The sequence below is a fragment of the Bidens hawaiensis genome, unplaced genomic scaffold, assembly GCF_021521415.1.
Source record: "Bidens hawaiensis isolate Kalapana, Puna unplaced genomic scaffold, B.hawaiensis_p1.1 tig00029338_1, whole genome shotgun sequence".
NCBI lineage: Eukaryota > Viridiplantae > Streptophyta > Magnoliopsida > Asterales > Asteraceae > Bidens > Bidens hawaiensis.
In genome coordinates this window covers 86,701-106,349 of record NW_027505151.1, presented here as the reverse complement: position 1 = coordinate 106,349, position 19,649 = coordinate 86,701, and the positions used below count along the sequence as shown (strand labels likewise).

At 36.2% G+C, this 19,649-nt stretch overlaps 1 protein-coding gene across 1 annotated transcript; it reads right to left on the bottom strand.

The window, feature by feature from the left end:
* Nucleotides 1-8,111: 8,111 nt before the first annotated feature.
* LOC143611094 (putative aquaporin NIP7-1) lies at nucleotides 8,112-16,061 on the bottom strand. Its single transcript, XM_077085391.1, has 5 exons — nucleotides 15,863-16,061; nucleotides 15,551-15,772; nucleotides 15,006-15,200; nucleotides 8,408-8,469; nucleotides 8,112-8,322 (listed from the first exon to the last, which is right to left on the bottom strand). Exons 1-5 carry the CDS (start codon nucleotides 16,046-16,048, stop codon nucleotides 8,112-8,114), a joined length of 876 nt encoding a protein of 291 aa, XP_076941506.1. The 5' UTR covers nucleotides 16,049-16,061.
* Between the last annotated feature and the right edge of the window lie 3,588 nt (nucleotides 16,062-19,649).

Here is a 19,649-nt window from a genome sequence, read left to right as displayed (position 1 = left end):
GTTTTCATCAATGATATTCTGATCTACTCAAAATCCGAAAACGATTACAAAGAGCATCTGCATGCTATCCTTGACCTCCTACAGAAGGAGCAATTGTATGCCAAGTTTTCGAAGTGTGAGTTTTGGCTTAAGGAAGTTCAATTTTTGGGTCATATCGTTAACGACAAAGGTATTCATGTCGATCCTGCAAAAATTGAAGCCGTCAAGAATTGGAAGACAACGACGTCTCCCACCGAAGTTCGTTCTTTTCTTGGTTTGGCGGAATATTACCGTCGTTTCATTCATAACTTCTCGAAGATTGCATTGCCCCTCACCACTCTTACACATAAGGGTAAACCTTACGAGTGGGGGGTCAAAGCAAGAAGAAGCGTTTCAAACCTTTAAGGACATGCTTTGCAATGCTCCTATCCTCGCTCTTCCCGAAGGTGTTGAAGATTTTATCGTATTCTGTGATGCTTCTAACCAAGGCCTAGGTTGTGTTCTTATGCAACGAGGCAAGGTTATAGCGTATGCTTTGAGACAACTCAAGGTTCACGAAAGAATTCTACGACTCATGATCTCGAGCTTGGTGCTGTCGTATTCGCCTTGAAGATTTGGAGACATTATCTCTATGGTACCAAATGCGTAGTATTTACCGATCATAAGAGTCTCCAACACATTTTCGACCTAAAGGAACTCAACATGAGACAACGTCGTTGGGCCGAGTTGCTTAGCGACTATGATTGCAAGATTCGCTACCATCCCGGTAAAGCGAATGTCATGGCCGACGCTCTTAGCCATAAGAAACAAGTCAAATATGTGTTGCTTACTTGTGTTCTTGTTCAAAATGATCTCGAAGAGCGTTTTCATAACGCGCAACACGAATCCGTCACCGAAGGCAACATGTATGACGAGATGTTGTGTGGTGCGGAATCCCAATTAGAAACCGAGCCCAATGGTTTGCTTTATTTTCTTAACCGTTTGTGGATTCCTGATCGTGATGACCTTCGCACATTCATAATGGACGAAGCTCATAAGTCACGATATTCCATACATCCCGGTGCTGATAAAATGTACGCCGATATTCGTTCCATCTTTTGATGGCCCGGATGAAGAAAGACACCGCTCTCTACATTGAGAAATGTCTCACTTGCTCTAAAGTCAAAGCCGAGCATCACCGACCTTATGGTTTACTCGAGCAACCTCCCGTTCCCGAGTGGAAATGGGAAGATATTGCTATGGACTTCATTACTAACGTTCCTTCTACCCGAAAGCAACACGATAGTATTTGGGTAATCATCGATCGTTTGACGAAGTCTACCCATTTCATTCCCATCAAGGAAACGCATTCGGTTGATCGGTTGGCACATATTTACGTTGAAAGGATTGTTTGTCATCATGGAACTCCATTAACCATTATCTCCGATAGAGATGGTCGTTTCACTTCTCGCTTTTGGATGTCTCTCCAATCCTCTTTGGGAACTCGTTTGGATCTTAGTATCGCTTATCATCCGCAATCTGATGGTAAATCTGAGCGCACGATTCAAACCCTAGAAGATATGCTTCGCTCATGTGTTCTTGATTTTGGGGGCAATTGGGATATTCATCTACCGCTTATTGAGTTTTTGTATAACAATAGCTTTCACTCTAGTATTGGTATGGTACCTTTCGAAGCTCTTTATGGCCGCAAATGTCATTCTCCTATTTGTTGGAGTGAAGTTGGAGAATCTCAAGTTACTGGTCCGGAGTTAGTTCAAGAAACGACTGATTGCATTGCTCAAATCCGCCAAAATCTACTCGCCGCTCGTAGTCGTTAAAAGAGTTATGCGGATAAACGTAGGAAACCTCTTGACTTTAACGTTGGTGATCGTGTTCTACTTAAAGTACCTCCATGGAAAGGTGTTGTGAGATTTGGAAAGAAAGGGAAGTTATCTCCTCGTTTCGTTGGTCCTTTTGAAATCATTGAGCGTATTGGTCCTATTGCTTATAGACTTGAACTTCCATCTAAACTCTCAAATATTCATCCGGTATTTCATGTTTCGAATTTGAAGAAGTTTCTTGTTGAGGGTAATTTCCAAATATCTCTCGACGAAGTGTGTATTGATGAGACCATGCATTTAATTGAAAGACCTGTTGAGATTATGGACCACAAGGATAAAGTCACTAAGCCTAGTCGTATACCGTTAGTCAAGGTGCATTGGGAATCGAAGCAAGGAGCTAAGTTTACTTGGGAATGTGAAGATCAAATTAAGGAGAAGTATCCTCATCTATTCATCTATTCCCTACAACTATTCTCTAATTTTGGGACGAAATTCCTAAAAGTAGGGGATACTATAACATTTCGGGTTTTTATCGTATCCGTTTATTTTCATTTTATCATTGTACGAGCGTTATTCGGGTCCTAATATTTAATAAAACATTACATGTATGAGTTACCTAGCTTCTTAATGCTCACTTTAAGCCCTTCCTATTTAATATATTGTCTATTAATTATTATATCATAAAAAGTTCATAAAATGATCTAAAACCAAACTAGAGGGACCATTTTTGTTTAAAACTGAAACACCACCCTCCGGTGGCCGGAACAGCGCGCGGTGGGGGTCAAGAAGCCGGCCACACAGCACTATGGTGCTGCTGCACAGTCAGTTCACGAGATCTTGTTTCCTTAGTTCGTTTAAGGTAAAAAATCATGTATTTTTGGCATATTAGAGAGAATTAAGGACCAGGTAATCTTAATATAACTGAAATATATATCCCAAATCGTTTCTTAACAATCAAGATCAAATCTTTACGATTATATTCAGTGATTCTTTCATTAAATTCGTATTTACTTGCTTAAACGAGCCAAAAAGCCCATAATTAGTTCGTTTATGCTTTTTCTATATAAACAAACCTTAAACTCCTGCCACAAACCTTTACAAAAACCCTAAGCATCATCTATCAGCCGTCACTTGACTCTGCCATCTCATAATTGTTCAGATTTTGGTGTTTTGTTGAAAAACCATTTAGAACCAATTGGCTTTGCAAGTTTAAAGACCTTTGACTTGTTATATGTTGTTGTTCGTTTACTTTCCGGTTAAGTTGTAAACTGAGTTTTTCTTCATAAACATTCTCTAGTAGATAACCTCAATCAATTTCTGAGATTGAAGGGTATTGACTGGTTAATTGCTTTAAAACCCGATAAAGGGTAAAACAGTCAACAACTTTGACTTATCGTTTTCTCATACTTCTGGTCGGATTCAATGTTCGGTCCAGAAGACTTTTCTTCTCGTAATAAAATTCTAAGGGTTTTGAACAAAACCCGACTTTCGACTCAAAGTTCGGATTCTGGTCAGACTTGACGTGTTTAAATGTTAAAATTAACATAACCCGAGTTATACTCATCCGTTTAGATTGATTCCAGCGGCATTAAGTTCGTTTTTGCTTATACTTTCATATCGCTAAGTTTCAGGTTTTGTTGAGTATTCTCGTTTGGCATGTTAATCGGAAGACTCCTTGTTTTATTCTAAATATATTGTTAACTCGCTTAATATTTAAGGTGAGTTTTGTCATTCCCCTATTTTACTTATTTTCAAACGTTTTGGGGGGCGTGTGCGTACTGTATATTTTTGTATTATATATATCTTAACTTTAGCAAATGTTGTATTGTATGTGAATTGCTAAATATGCTTGCTAATAGCTTACTTGGTTATTTTATGCATTCGGAGAGGTCCAACATATTCTCATATAGTATGATCATACGACCGTTTTGTATAACCGGCACCCGATTCGCTTGGCAATGGTTCACTTGACACTTATTTGCTCATTGGTTTGGTTACATTTACCGCTTTACTTACGTTTTGCTATTCTTTCATATTATATTGTAACTTGCAAAATTAATGGCATGCTCACTCAACATTATTGTTGACAAACTATTCTATTTTATACGCATGTACAGGTTATCGCTTAAATTGAAGAATTGAAGTCTTGGATTGCTAGTTGAGGCCTTAGGCTTTATTAAGAACAATTAAATTTGAGTTATTTGGATTTTTATTATTTTTGTTATGGATTATTGTTGCTATATTTGAATGATTTGCTATTTACGGATAATATGTTTTAAATGAAATAAAATTTATCATTAGATATTGTCATATTAATTGCATGATAATTGCCTCGAGCTATGAGCAATCATGCTCACGCCGCGACTTTCCGCCTTAGGTCGGCGTGTGACAAGATTAACATTTGTAACTGTATTAGTATTGGGCGGCGAAATAGCATTCGCGACGATATTAATGTTAGGCATTTGATTTGTATTTATAGTTGTATTAATGCCGGCAGCAAATCGTGCTGCTATTTTTGGAATTATTGTCTGCAGTTGCCAAACAATCATCTCGGCCACAACTGCCTCAGGTAATATGTTTGTTTTCTTCGGGACCATCCTATAATGATAATCAACTATACTTCAATTAATATTAATTCCCCGTATAACTCATCACGCAGGAAATTACATTAGTTAATACTTAGGTATTTCAAGTAGCACATATGTATCACACACATCAAATCTAGTATCCATATACCAAGGATAGTACATAGATTTAACATAATAAGGCCATTTTTTGCATGTATATATAGGAAGTTGTCACCCAGTGACAAGTAATTTTTAACCCGATAAGAGCACACAAGATCTAAATATTGAAGACTCTTTGATTATACCAGCAGAATCTGTATAATCAGGATGTTGGATTAAGTATATGATTGAATAAGCAAAAACACAAACGTTAAACTCAAAGATTCCAATATATTATATAAATGGTTGATGAATAATGGAACAGTTTATCGGATTTGCATGGAATGTCTAGGGTTTCATGTATTCAATGACGGTCGTACTAGGTTAAATAAATGAGGAATATTCTCTCAATAATCGTAATGCACCCATAGACATTCCTTGTTGAGCAGACCTTGTAATACAGAGTATGCTCGAAACATGTATTCGAGCAGACTTTACTTAGAATATTTTTCTTAAAAAATGTTCTACTCCAGCAGACTTCAATCTTCACAGCATATCTAAACTTTGCTCGAACAAGTCCCACGAACAAACATATTCTTCAATACCTCTTCAATCTTTTCTTAGGATTTATTGTGAACAACTCCAGCGTACTCGGGTATAGAAACTTGCTCGAGATTGAACTATGCTCGAAGCTTTTACTTAGAACATATTGAGATCTTCCTTTATTGTATCCATGCTCGACTCACCAAGATGCTCGTATAACTTGGTTTAAGCATGATTGATCAAGTGTTTGCTCGGATAGCAAACTATGCTTGATGAAGAACATCCTTGCTCGACGAAGTGTAGCTTACTCGAAGCTTTAAACACTTAGAATAATTCCAGAAGATAATCTTACAAGCATAAGATATCATGCTCGAGGTAGTAAACTCCATGCTCAAAGGTTCAAGCTTGCTCGAAGTCCATACTTAGCCATTTTCCAATGAGGTTAAGAAGATTCCAATCTTCCTTAGCAATTTTCTGACTCGACATGTTTGCAGCTGAAGAATGATGGAAAAAGCAACCACATATGCATGCTATAGTTATGTTAATGACATCCTGAGTATTCATAGATCGTGCCACGTTGTGTTAATTATACATGTTCTGGATCTGAACATTTGTATATTGTTATTGTTTGATATACAGTATTGTATCATGCTTTGTTGTGGTAGTCTCATGAAGAGTTGTGAGGGACGAAAATGGCCAAGTAACAGGGGTCAATCAAGGCTTTTTGACGGTTAAGAATGAAGTTGGAGCTAATTAAGGTGTGCTCGGATTTCAAGGGAACTTGAGCTACAAAGAAACATTAAATTGTGGGAGCCAATGCATGTACAAAAGCGATGAACGGCTTTATTTGTTTAAATATTTTTCGATGTTTTATTCACTAATATAATATAGTCTTTATAAATATTGGAAATGTGTTTAATTCATGTAAGTCAAAAGTTGGCATAGCCTATTACATAAAACACAAAATTAAGCAAGCCACACACATGTAACTACTTTTTTAATGGTTGTTGCTGCAACGCGATGGTTCTACCTACTAATTTGAGATACACATAGATTCATATAGATTATAAAAACGAAAATAGGATTGATATTAAATATGAGAAAGGCAAATATTTAACAAAATAAATGTAATTTGACAACAAAATAATAATAAATAAATAACGTGCCTGGAGATGTCACAAAAAAACCTAATATACAAAAACCATATGATTCATATGATTCGTGAAAATAATATGAATATATTGGAAGCCAATTCATATAATAAAAGAATATAACATAAAATATCACACTCATTTGTAGTTGATATGTTAATAGTTGTGTATGTTTATATAGAGAAACTGAATTTATTTGAATTAACACTTAATTGCATTATATGTTTGGATGGCTAATTGATTATTTATATTTGAAGATGTATGAAGACGATTGTGTAATTTATCATTTATGAGTATAAAAGTGTTTTCTACATCAAGTTTGGACATAAATATTTGTATGTAATTGTAGTTAATACAACTATAGCCTATTTCCTTTGTGTAAAATGCTTTGAGAGCTTCGCATAGAATCAACCTGCGTTCAAAATGGAGTTAAGGTGAATGAGATGTTGTTGCTCGATTTGGGTTTTTAAACATGCTAAAACCATTAGAACTTATCAAAATAAGTGGAACATTTAGAAATTTGTCCCATAAACATAAGACATACAAAATCTTGAAGGGTTTATAATGAAGAGTACTCCTTACTATTTCCTTTAGACTGAGACATACACAAGTAGGTAGCTAAAGGTTGCAAAGCACCCTTAATTTACGCTCTCCATTCTTGTATTTCCAATGGTTGAAACTTACCGAATCTTACCATAAGGCTTCTAGTGCTTGACGTTAACTCAAGAAAAGTTAAAACTTAACACTGTGTTCCCGAGTTTATTAAACAAAAGAAAGGAAAACAAATGAATCATTTCCTTTCTCTTTCTTTTTCATCTCCTTTCCTTCTATACCATTTTCTTTCTTTCATTCCATTTCCTTCCAAATTGGAGGGAAATATATCCTCTCTAATTTATTCTTTAAAACATCTTCTTTCATTTCCTCTCTTAAATAAAACTAGGGAACACCCAAATTTTATGTTTATTTTCTTTTCTCTCGCTAAAAAAACTAAGGAACACACTCAATCTTTTCCTTTCCCTCGTTTCCTTTCCTTTCTCTCCATAAGTTGTAAGTAACCTCATGTTTCATGCCATGCCATCAATAATTCTTTTTTCAAGTTTTGGTATCTCTTTGGTTCAATGACGACATTTCCTTCTTTATGCTTCTTGTTAAGCATTTCTAACTAATCCCAAGAAATCCGACGTTACAACAGGTTTTATGATTTTATCTTTACAAAGGATTTTTTTTCCGGCTCAAATAGTCAGCAACCACATTAACCTTTCCAAGGTGATGAATGATTTCGATACCCAAACACTTAATGAGGGTATCTAAAACATACCTGATCCACTACATTTCAATCTCAATTAGATTCACGAACTAGACCTATGAATGACTGACCAAGGTCCAAGCACCAATACTCTGACTAATATCAAAAACTTCCAATAATTTTGTATCCCAACAGGCTTTTGCATTCCAAGAATACCGCATAAAATGGTGCTGGCTCAAACTAATATCAGTAGTCCTTTGATCTAGGATACAACTATTTTGTTTTTTGAACGATAGAGAATCTCACGTGTAAACCTACCCTTTCGGGGCCATGTCCAAGGTCAACTCAGTGAGACCGTACCCCCTGATGCACGGGAACCGACGAAATCCATGAAACCTCGCCCCATGTCAGATTCGAACCCGGGATAAAAGCCCTGATTCCTTCGGTCACCCAGATATCCTTCGAACTGACCTAAGTGAGAATCGAACATGCATATCCACTTAGGGAGGGCGAGCCTCTTATCACTAGACCAAATTATCATAATATCTAGAAGACAACTTGTTAGATGAATATTAAGTTTGTGTGTGACAATGAGACAAGTAAATGGCACATGGACATACAGTGGCACTAAGTTTTTAGTCAAGTAAATTGTTAAAAAAAACATGATTATATGCTAATTAGCGTTAATAGAATTGCAAAATTACATCTAATCAATTTGTAGGAACTGAGAGCGTTGTGAAGGCGAAGAGTAAGATGAAGTCATAGACGCACAAGGCTTTAACATACGAAGCATGAACGCACCACAAATTGCACCGAGTGTAGGAGGTGTTAGATATATCCACAAACCTTGATAGTTAAATGACACGATGGCAGGTCCCAACGACCTTGCTGGATTCATTGAACCTCCTGAAATTGGCCTAATACGAAAGTGGTTTTTTTGTGAATATTAATATAGGTAAAAATAAACTAAACCAATGTTGGTGACAAGTAGTATATGATTACCCCGTAATTAGAACTCCAAGTGCAATGCCAACTGCTACAATAAATCCCGCAAACTGAGTTACCTGAATTTAAACTTAACAAAAGTTAATAAAGTTATTGCCCAAAACTTTTTACGAATCTACACATCAATAAGTTCCAACCTCTTATTAGCATTATCCATGATGCAAACAGTCGCAAAAGCAACACGTCAACATGCATAATAAATTTTCTTTAAATATTCAAAAGCACTCATTTTCTTTTTAATATTATATTATATACAAAAATCCTAGCATTTCTTAATCATAGTCTATTTTTATAAAAATCTATTCTTTAAATTTCGTGTTGTTTGAATTAATATAGTATATTTAAAAGGTATATTATAATTAAAAATATTAAAATTGCAAAACATAAATTTAACACAAGTATGACTATTACAAAATAAAGATTTATAGGTAAATAATTGTTTTCGTCTTTTATGTATGAGGTAACTTGTAGATCATGTCTTTTACTCTGTTATCCTTAATCCTTTTGTTCATATGTTGTCACAATTTTCGTCATTCATACCAACCGTTGTTGGAATTTGAGGTAAACGATAAAAATGGCCTTTAATATTCAAGTTATCATTTAAAAAAATTATTAATTCTACTCTCTCTAATGGCTATCTCACTTAGAGTTTCTTCAATTCTCTCAATCTCTCTCTCAATACCATCGGCACAAAAAAAAAACCACCCCCGCACTTCCTTCTTTCTTTGGCAATGGATTTGCTGCAAACAATGGAGATTTGGTTCAAAGGATGTAACAATTAGAGCACCAATTTCTTTTGTAGGTTTCATTGACTTTCGTTGTCAATATGATGAAAATCATTTAACATAGTAGCTTGTTTTAGCCCACCTTTACAAATCTAAACTCATTATCATTTATCTTCACTACTGACGAAGTTGAAAAACATACTTTGGGGTTTGGAAGATAACAAAAAATTAAAAATGCAATTCCAAAAATCCAACAAATAGTTAAAACAATAAGATCCATTTTTGAAATGCTTACAAATTTCAAAAAGTCAAACAACAACATAAAATTCCCAAAAAGTATCCTCACCCAATGTATCAAAGATCTATGATTTCTTGAGCATCAACTCCAATGGGTTTCGTTACCTTCCAAGCTACAACGATACTATAAAGATTAACTGACCAATTTTAAAAGCCTAGGGAAATTCCACATTAGTTGTGAATAAGAGATATTTTTGGTTTATAAGGATTGTTTTTCCTCTTAAATCATCAATGTGTTTTGAGCTTACTTGGTCGTGGAACGTATGAAAGCTCCACGGTTAACCATGCTAGGGTGTGATTAGTACAAAGATGAGTGACCTCCTGGGAAGTCTCTCAAGTCCCGATCGAAAAGTAAACACGAAGTAAACGACTAACTCTCATTTATATTAATCAAAACATATAACTTTTACAACTTTTTAACCCTAATTCAATTTGACTTTTCTTTTCTCTTCTCTTGGCAAACCCCAACTCGGTTGCCTCTATTTAAAATGTTAACTCTAACAAAGGTAACAAGAAACCTAATAACTCTAACTTGGTCATTAAACAACCCCATTTAATTCTTTAATTGGGCCCTATATCAGGCCAAACAATATTTGAGCCAACAGTCAACACCCCCCCCCCCCATTCTTGTGCCCCACTCACCCCCTACTTCCTACTTGAAATAGGCGGGTCTTCAACTTCAGGCTTATCATCATTTTCTTGATTCTCCAAAGGCTTAACTTGATCTTTCTCTTCAAATGTTTTTTGATCTCCACTTAGCTTGAAGAAGCACTTGCTTCATTTGATCATTATACGTCTTCCTTTGGGCTTTAATTTTTTTATTGACTGCACTTTTAGTTTCTTGAGCGCTCTCATTTGGACTTTGAATTTTGGAACTTAGATCTTTGAATGGAATCTGACTTGTACTCGGCTTTCTTCTTTCACTCAAATTCTTTGAAGATCCTGACCTGGAAAATTCTTCATACCAATTCTAACTCGCGTATAAGGGCTTGTTATCTTGAGGCTAATCTTGTAAAATCGGTTCTTGGTCTTTTTCACCTTCATCAAAAGCTTACCTGTATCATCATTAGTGGTTTTTAGATCGTGGTTCGTGTGAATCTCAAATCCGCCTCCTATTGCTTGACCGAGACTTGTGATATTCTTTTGTAGGACTGGGATGTAGTAGACATCGGTCAACAGGCGCTGCTCCCCCGTTTTTCCTTCAATTAATGCTGACCCTTTTCCCCGAATATCAATACAAGATTCGTCTTCAAACTTCACCTTTCCCGTGACTCGTTTATTCAATTATCATAAAAGTATGCTTTATTACCAGCCATGTTATTCGATGCTCCGTTGTCGAGACACGAAACATCTTTCTCCATCAGTTGGGTTTCGAAACGCTTTGGAATCACCCTATCTTCATTCTAAAAAAACCATTACTTAATCACCTTTAATCATAAATAAAGCTGGATCCAAATTCTCGATTTCATTCAAATTCGCTTATTCCTTTTTCACCACTTTCTTCTTACAATACCAATTTAATTGTCAATCGATAAAAAAATGAATTGAACGACTAACTCTCGCTTATATTAATAAGAAAACATAACTTAAAAAACTTACTACAATCTCTAGCCTTTACTCAGTTTGTCTATTCTTTAGTCTTATGTTCTGGGAACATAGACACGAAGTGACCAAATTCATCACAATGGTAGCACTGAACTGCCATCTATCCTTTCTACCCCTTTGACTATCATTCGTTCTTCTTTGACTTGTATGCCTTGACCCATGATGTTGACCATCTCGGTTGTCATAAAAATCTTGATCCTCATCCTCTCAGTCTTGACCTCTGGCTTCCCGACCTCTTCCACGTTCGTATGAACTCGGCAAACTCCTTCCTCGACTACTGGTCTAATCATATGATTTGCCTTTGTAACTACAATATGATTGATTAAAAAGTAACTAACATTGAGAATTTGAAGCATGTTCTCTCCCTCGTAGACGTTCCTCAAATGCCTTAAGTCTTCCAACAGCATCTTTAAATCTCATACTACCAAGATCAACATTTTGCACGATGAGGCTACGAGTTGGAAGTATTTGTATGGAACCGCATCCATCATCTTCTTCACCGAGACATCTTGCTCAAATACGTGATCAAGTCTCATTGCCTTTGAAACCATATCGGTTATTTTTCCCGCAAACTTGTCAAAGTCTCTTCTTCCTTCACTTTGAGTTTCTCGAATTCACTTTTCAAAGTTAGTAGTCAAGCCTTTTGAGCTTGCTCGACTCCAACATACTGTGCCTTCAAAGTAGTCCATATTTCTCAGGCATTCTTATACTGAGCAATCTGAAGAAGAATATCACCTTTCACCACTTAAAACAAAAATGATGTTGTCGTTTTATCCTTCTTCGCATCAATAGATCAACCCTCATCCGGTTGAAAAATGATGTTGTCGTTTTATCCTTCTTCGCATCAATAGATCAACCCTCATCCGGTTGAACAACTTTTCATAACCCTTGATCATCTAAGATCGCTTCCTCCACAATCGCTCATATAATGTAATTTGTTCATGGAAACTTTGGAACTTGCATTGATATCCCCCAATCGCTTTGGGTTAGATTATCGATCTTTCTTCGTCACCTCCCATTGATGTCGATTTTTTTCTCCCGTTAGTAAACAATTAACGGTGTCAAACCCCTTTGCTTAACTCCGTTGGAACAAATACGAACAAATGAGTCACAAACAACTTTTCAGAACCGAACCTGTTTGTTCGCGAAACTCGGTTACGAAGACCTCTTGGAAAAACCGAATCGCTACGGAAGAAAACCTTTAATTTCTTCTCACAAAATTATTCTTTGAAATTAATTGTTTTACACAAAAAAAACCTTTCTCGTTTGTGTGTTACGAAAAAAAACTCTTGTTGAAATAAGAACCAAAAGACTATTTAATGTATTAAACTCAAACCTAACTTGCTTGAGTAAAATATTAGTTGTCTTTTTTTATTCATCGTAACCTATTCAAATTCTCTATAAAAAATCAAAATATGTTGAGTTTGTGACACTTTAATGACATAACCATATAGCCACCAAACCGGTTTTCGATAAAAAAAAAAACACTCTCGCAATTCATATAATTGTCGTAGAACACTCCGCCCACCAAGTAATCCGGATAGAAAACAAGTTGTTTCCGAGTTGATGCCGCACGAGCAACCTACTTGATTCCCTCCATAACAGTACCCCACAATTCAGAAACCCAACTTTGTTTTGATATGTTCCGACTGATACCTCCTCCTTAAGCCTTCGCTCTCCGCCGATCACAGTTAATTCGATTATCGATTTTTTGAGTTTGGCTCTGATACCAATTCAAGTCATGATCGATAATTCACATGAAGTAAATGACTAACGCTCGTTTATAATAATCAGAAAAATAACTCAAAAATCTAATTACAACTCTCAAACCCTAACTCAGTTTGACTATTTTTATGTCTTGACAAACCCTAACTTGGTTGGTCTTATGTATAATTTTAACTCTAACTTAGCTAACGAAAAACCTAATGACCCTAACCTGGTCATCAAGCAACTCATTAAACAACCCCATTTAATTCTTGAGTTGGGCCTATTATCAGGCCAAACAACAATTGAGTCAACAGTCTCCACTGGACAACCAAAAGCAAATCCATGAGTTCCTAGATAAGTCATCCATTATGGGAAAAAATACAATATTGCTGGTATGAGAGGCTGGATGTTACAGATGGTATTAAGCCACTCCTGATCTGTTCGAGATGATGGCGCAAACCTTATCGACGACGATGTGTCCCAAAGGTGCGGTGATTGTAATGATACAGAGATAATATTAACTAATCAGTTGTAACACCCTAGAAAAATCTCACATCGGCCGTAGACAGAAGAGATTCTTGGTTCACAAGGAATGGCATGTCTCTTAAATCATCAATGCTTTGGGCTTATTTAACTGAGGAGCATATGAAAACTTCGCAATTAAGCATGCTCTAGTGGGAGAAGTACTATGATGGGTGACCTCCTAGAAAGTCTCCACTAGGGCAACGAAAAGCAAATTCATGAGTTCATGGATAGGTCATCCATCAAGGGTGAAGCATACAATATTGGTGGTGCATGGTGCTGAATGCTACAAATGATATTATAGATACTTATGATCTGTTTGGGATGGTGGGGAAAACCTCATCCAGGCCAATAAGTCCTGGAAGGGGGGGTTGATTGTAACAATACATAGAAGATTAACTGACCAACTGATTAAACTGGAAACACCCTTTTGAAATATCAAGATCTTTATTGGTTAAACTTTAGCCGTAATAAGATCACGAAACACTTGATTTTCCATTGGGTTGATTTGGGTTCTATGTGGTGGTGGTGTGGAGATACAGTATAAAGAGGGATTGGGTAGAAAAGTGTAAAGGACATAATGTGTGACCACATATGAATTAAGGGCCTTTTTCTAGTTACTAAAGTTAAAGGACACGATCTATAGCCTTGCTTCCAGCTAATGTAGTGTGCTGTGTTGTTGATATGTAGCGTTGTCTATCGGAAGAATGGTTGGATATACGATTGATAATTCAATTGAAGTGTTATCTCTCATCCAAAACCGTCGTCTAGAGAAACTCTCAGGGTACACCGAATCTAGAGTAAAATAGTCATTCCAAAGACGATTGTCTCCAATTAATAACCATTCTCTATGTATTTTCCATTCCAATTTGAGCATAACCTGACTCCTATCTGGTGAGGAATTCCATCAATTTTAGTTACAGATTACATCAATTTTAGTTACAGGTTTTCAATCAGGCATCATTTTTTTTTTTTGTGTACTTAAATGTGACTAATTCCATAAACGTCATGTAAACAATAAGAGGTGAAGTTGGCGTTATTTTATTCACTTAAGCTCGTGTCTGTGTGAGAGTTGATATTGAAAGTTGAGAAGTGTGGACCGTGAAGGATGCGAAGAAAACTGAAATAAAATGTGGTATTAATATTGGTTTTCTTGTGAGCTGAAATAGCTATTTGAATTTTAAGATTACAAAGTTTAGCCATTAAGGGGAAATATAGCCATTGGCGCTACCGTTATCCTATTTCGTCATACATATTTTTGGACGACTCCCGCAAGGCGCAAACTACACCAACGAATTTTTGCTCCTACGCAGAAAAATGCTAGTGCCGGCCACGCCTACACAGACGCCTGTTGAAGATGCTTATGGTTGTATTGTTAGGAGTCACACATTGGTGACTTCAACCAACCTGGGTTACGTTTACTATTATAAATAAACATCTTATAATATCATTTTTGTTTTTATTTATGGTCTATGATTATATTTTACCTTTTTTTAAGTAACTACTACTAATATTGTTCCTTTATTTTAACTATATGCATGTTTCTTGAATTTATTCTTAAAATTAAAGTGTTTGCTCTTTGTGTTCTTCGAACACAACCACACAAGTGTGAAACTAATAACCATCAGTCCATCACCATCAATAACAAAACGAAATACAACTAGAGTAGAATCATTCGACACCTGAAAGCATGAAACTCTTTTTTAACAAATATAGAAGTAGAGGAAGGGTATGCATACAGATGGAGGTGCATGAACCAACGAAGCGGTAAGAAACAGAATGAAGAAAGAAGCCATGAACTCGGCCCAGAATGCTGCACTGTATCCAACAAGTGGTCTAGTTATCAGAACCTCAGATTTCATGCCGTACACCATTGTTCCTGCATATGTCGCAAACGTGCAACCAGCTACTTGAGCCACTATATACATTGGAACCTTTTCCATTGTAAACAACCATAAATTAGTACGTTAGGAATTCTGAGTTCGGTGATTTTTTGAAACAGTAGGTGGTTTAGGGTTCAGCTAAATACGTTCAAACGACGTCCTTTGGAAAAAAAAATTCTTTTACTTCTAAACAGTTGGCTACCTCTACAAGCGAACTCATGCAAGTTCTGACAATTTTTTTAGAGTTCACTTGTGTGGCAAGTGAATTCCACCTAGCTCAGGAGTTTTAACTCTTTGAAGTTCGCTTGCCACCCGAAGGGGTAGGGATATTGAATTGTCTACAAAGTATTTAACTAAATTCTAAACCAAAAATTTATCACGATCGGTAAGAAAATAGGTACCTTTTTCCATGGAAATGGACCAACAGTAGCAAAAGCTATGGTGACAGCAGGGTTAACATGAGCACCAGAAATGTGGCCAATAGAGAAAACCACCACAATCACCGCTAGCCCGGCCGTGACTGCGTACTCAAGTAGGCCGACACCTCTCATCAGTTCCGTGCTAGCTATTATCCCACCTATGCTAAACATTACTATAAAACTCCCCAACATTTCTGCTACAACCTGCAACATTGATATATACCACCAAAGCATGTTGATTACCAATATTTTTAACGCACTTAGAAAAAGGATCATTTATGTACACTTTCTTACAATTCTAACAAGGGCTTTGTCCATCGGAAAGCATAAGAACATTGAACCTTTTTGTATGTCGTCTTCAGTTTGACCTGTTTGTAATGTGTTTGAAGAACCCGCTTCTTGATCAAAGTTTGATCGGTTGCTAGTGGACGCATCTCTTGATGGTTCACAAGATTGATCATCTTTAAACAGCGATGCCATTATCTATAATAATAGTAATCTCGACAGAAATGTGAATACAATTAAATGTAGCTATAGTACTTGAATAACCAAAATGCGTGTAGAGTTGATTTTGATGTCACACAGTTGATGTTGAGCTGAATTAAGGTTAATATTTAGGAATCTGGATATGTTTCTGAATGAATGTCGTTCAACTGTGCATTCAGCATGCTTGTTGCGTGTTGACTGGGACAAGAAATTGTATCATGCAACTTTGTTGCCTTCTCCAAACGACATTCAGTTTATTTTATTTGAAGCGAGCTTGATATTCACATATGTAATAAAACCGAAAAGTTCATAATGTTTTTTCAATAGTTTGAATAATATTATTTTGTGATTCTCGTAGTAAAAAAGACATAAAAAGATCTTAATCATCATCTATTGAATGATACAAAGGATGGGAATGATTTTATTCGGTTCCTTACAAGGAGGACAATTAAGAAATTAGGAACCAAAGAAACCAACCTTTGATCATATAGTTAATGAATCACACCCTTCACTCTTCCAAGATCAAAAGTTAAAAGTTAGTTCCTAATTATTATGTCGTTTCCATTTGAATATACATATATATTATTATACTTACCCATTTGAAAACTGTTGGGTTTTCAAAGTTTCATATTAGCAACGTTTTTTCATATCATAAATACTTCTCTTATTAATTAAAGAAGATAAATTTTATCTATTATATAAATTACTTTTTAATATGAAGTGAAAATAAACATGTGATAGCTTTTTTTTATTTCATTTTATTTTATTTTTTTTGATAAATAGGTTATATAGTATAACTAATTAAAACAACGTTAGACCCCTCGATCTTTTCTGACTTCTGATCATTCTTCGACAACACCATAATTAATCACCAAATATAATAACAATATAGAGACAATATATTGAACAACCAGAACTTTAGATTGATTAAGCACAACGTATGTTGATGATAATGATTACAAAACCTTCCGGAAGTTCTCCCAATATACTACTTGAAACGTGACGTTTCATAGAACGGTTATGAGATAACCGTATGTAACTGCCGTCCCTATATTAAAGCAATTGATTAATGTTTGTTAGCATGCAGCCCAACAAACATTAAACAAGCCCAAAACAGCCCCTAGCAGGCTTAAAACAGTTTCTGCCCAAACCAGGCCCAGACACAAATGAACTAGAAACAAAACAATGTTAATCGTACTAAGAAAATAACGAAAAGGACTAAATACTAACAGCAAGCCAAATGAATTAAGATCAACATTAATTTTCTCCCCTAACTCATTTGTCCTTCAAGTTCTTCACTCGATTGGATCGTCATTGATGAACGTGTAGGCGAGGTCATCTTCATTCGGGTCCTCGCTATCCAAATTTGGCTCCCTTTTAATTTGAACTTGAGCATTCTTCGACCCGCTTGGTCCGAAACCTGGTGGAAAATCCCCAACTATACTTGTACTATCCCCCCCCCAATTCTTGGCTTGCATCTTCCTTCCTTTTGCTTGTTTCCCCAAACTTTGCATCACTTTTAACGACGTGATAATGCCAATCTATTAGATCAAGGTATTTCACATAGGCCAACTTTAAAGTCTTTCCATCACCAAACTCATATCCCAATCGAATAGCCATAAGATCCCATTTATGTTCTTCACACACGTGTTCATAACCACCTTCAACATTTACTAGAACATATAAATTTAAAAGATCAATCTTCTTACCGTTTGCCAATACCGGTAGACATTCCTCGGGCTTCTTGATCTCCAAATATTCTTTCACGAACCAACTTATTAATCTATCGAATTCTTCTTGAAATATTTCTTCATTCTTGATGAGCCTTTCATGTATTTTCACCAAATCAAGAAAATCTATAATACTTTCTCGTGAGATATCTTCGTCAAACTCTTAAATAGACAAATAAGGATCACCTGAGACATATTTCCAAACGTTGTCTCTAAGGATGTAACATCTCGAAAATACCCCATTCAAGTATTGGGCAAAACATGACAATTCTAAAACTTTAAGGGGCTGAAATGAAAATTTTGAGTTTCCAGACTCATCGCACTACGCGATGGGTGGACATATTTGATCATCGCGCTACGCGATGCCATTCCCTAGAAATGCTGAAAAAGGGGGCGATGCGCTACGCGATGGTCCAGGATTAAAAGGGCATCGCGCTACGCGACACCCCATTAAGCAAACCAGTGACACGTGGCCAACCACGTGGCACTTCCTGGTGAATTGCGGCGTCGCGCTACGCGATGGCCCTGGGAAAAGACCATCGCGCTACGCGACGGCCTTCAAAACTTCGCCTATAAAAGGGGGCTACGAGATTGAACCCCATTCATCATAATTTCACACTTACAATCACACACTTAGCATTGGAGATCGTGCCCGGCTGTTGTGAAGATTCGAGGTCCCGTTTTCTCGAAGTTCGTACAAGTATTGAAGTTGTAACGAGTCGAGGATCAGTTGAGCAAGTTAGAAACAAGGTTCTTTCAATCGAGCCATCATTCTACTATAGAAATTAGCATCCCCGAGTACCGATATAAGGTAGGGGTTCTGCCCAAATATTATCTTATTATTATTATATTATATGGCTTAGACCATAGTCAGGAGTATAGCCCAAAACCTTGATCTTAATTGTGTTTACAATAGCTTTACACACGCAAAGGTTATAGTTAAAATAATGTTTCTTCATGATTAAGAAACCTAAGTTTTTACATACAAGAAGATATAGTCAAAAATAGTGAAACATTACATGCAAGGGATATAGTTTTCTTCACAATTAAGAAATGTAAGATTTTACATACTAGGTTATAGTCAATTCAATGTTTCTTCTTGACGAAGAAACCTATCAATTAATGTTTCTTCATGAAGAAGAAACTCAACACATGATTTGTAAACAAATGAAAAGATTATGAGTCTAAACGATCAGTCAAGGTTTAAAGCTATCAAAACCAGACTAAAGGTCTGTAGCTGGATCAAGAGACGATCCGAGTATTTATATAAACTTATGTTATTACATAGATCAATCATTCATTCACAAGGGTTTTCAAACGAGATCACCACATCATTCAGAAAAGACAATCACAATCACAGGTGAATACGTTAAATCTTTTACAGTCAGATAAACGGGTTTTTTATCTTAAACAGTCAGTCAAATATGAGATTACGTGATCTCTACATTTAAGGGATTACGTGATCCCTAAGTTATAAGGTAGATAATAAAAGCAACTCAGACCGAGTACGCATGTGTCTGGATCCAAACATATCTGTTAACCTATCAATCAAGGCTACGTGGCCGCAGGCTAACAGACATAACGAAAGTTCTCCAATAAGCATCAGTTATTGGAGAACCATAATTGTGGGTGTATGGTAATGGCACAAGTTCCCAGAAATAAGAGACGTTTCTGCTGAGTTTTTTTCAAAAACTATCTTGTCAATCAAATGTTTTCAGAGTCAACGTTTCACCAGCATATAGCTGACGTATTTTTCCCCTCATTACAGGAAAGCAAGTATAGCACAGATAGCAAGGGATAGGAGTCACTCTTGGAGATAGATGCTCGCAAATAGAGACGGCTCAGTATTTAATAATTAAAATATT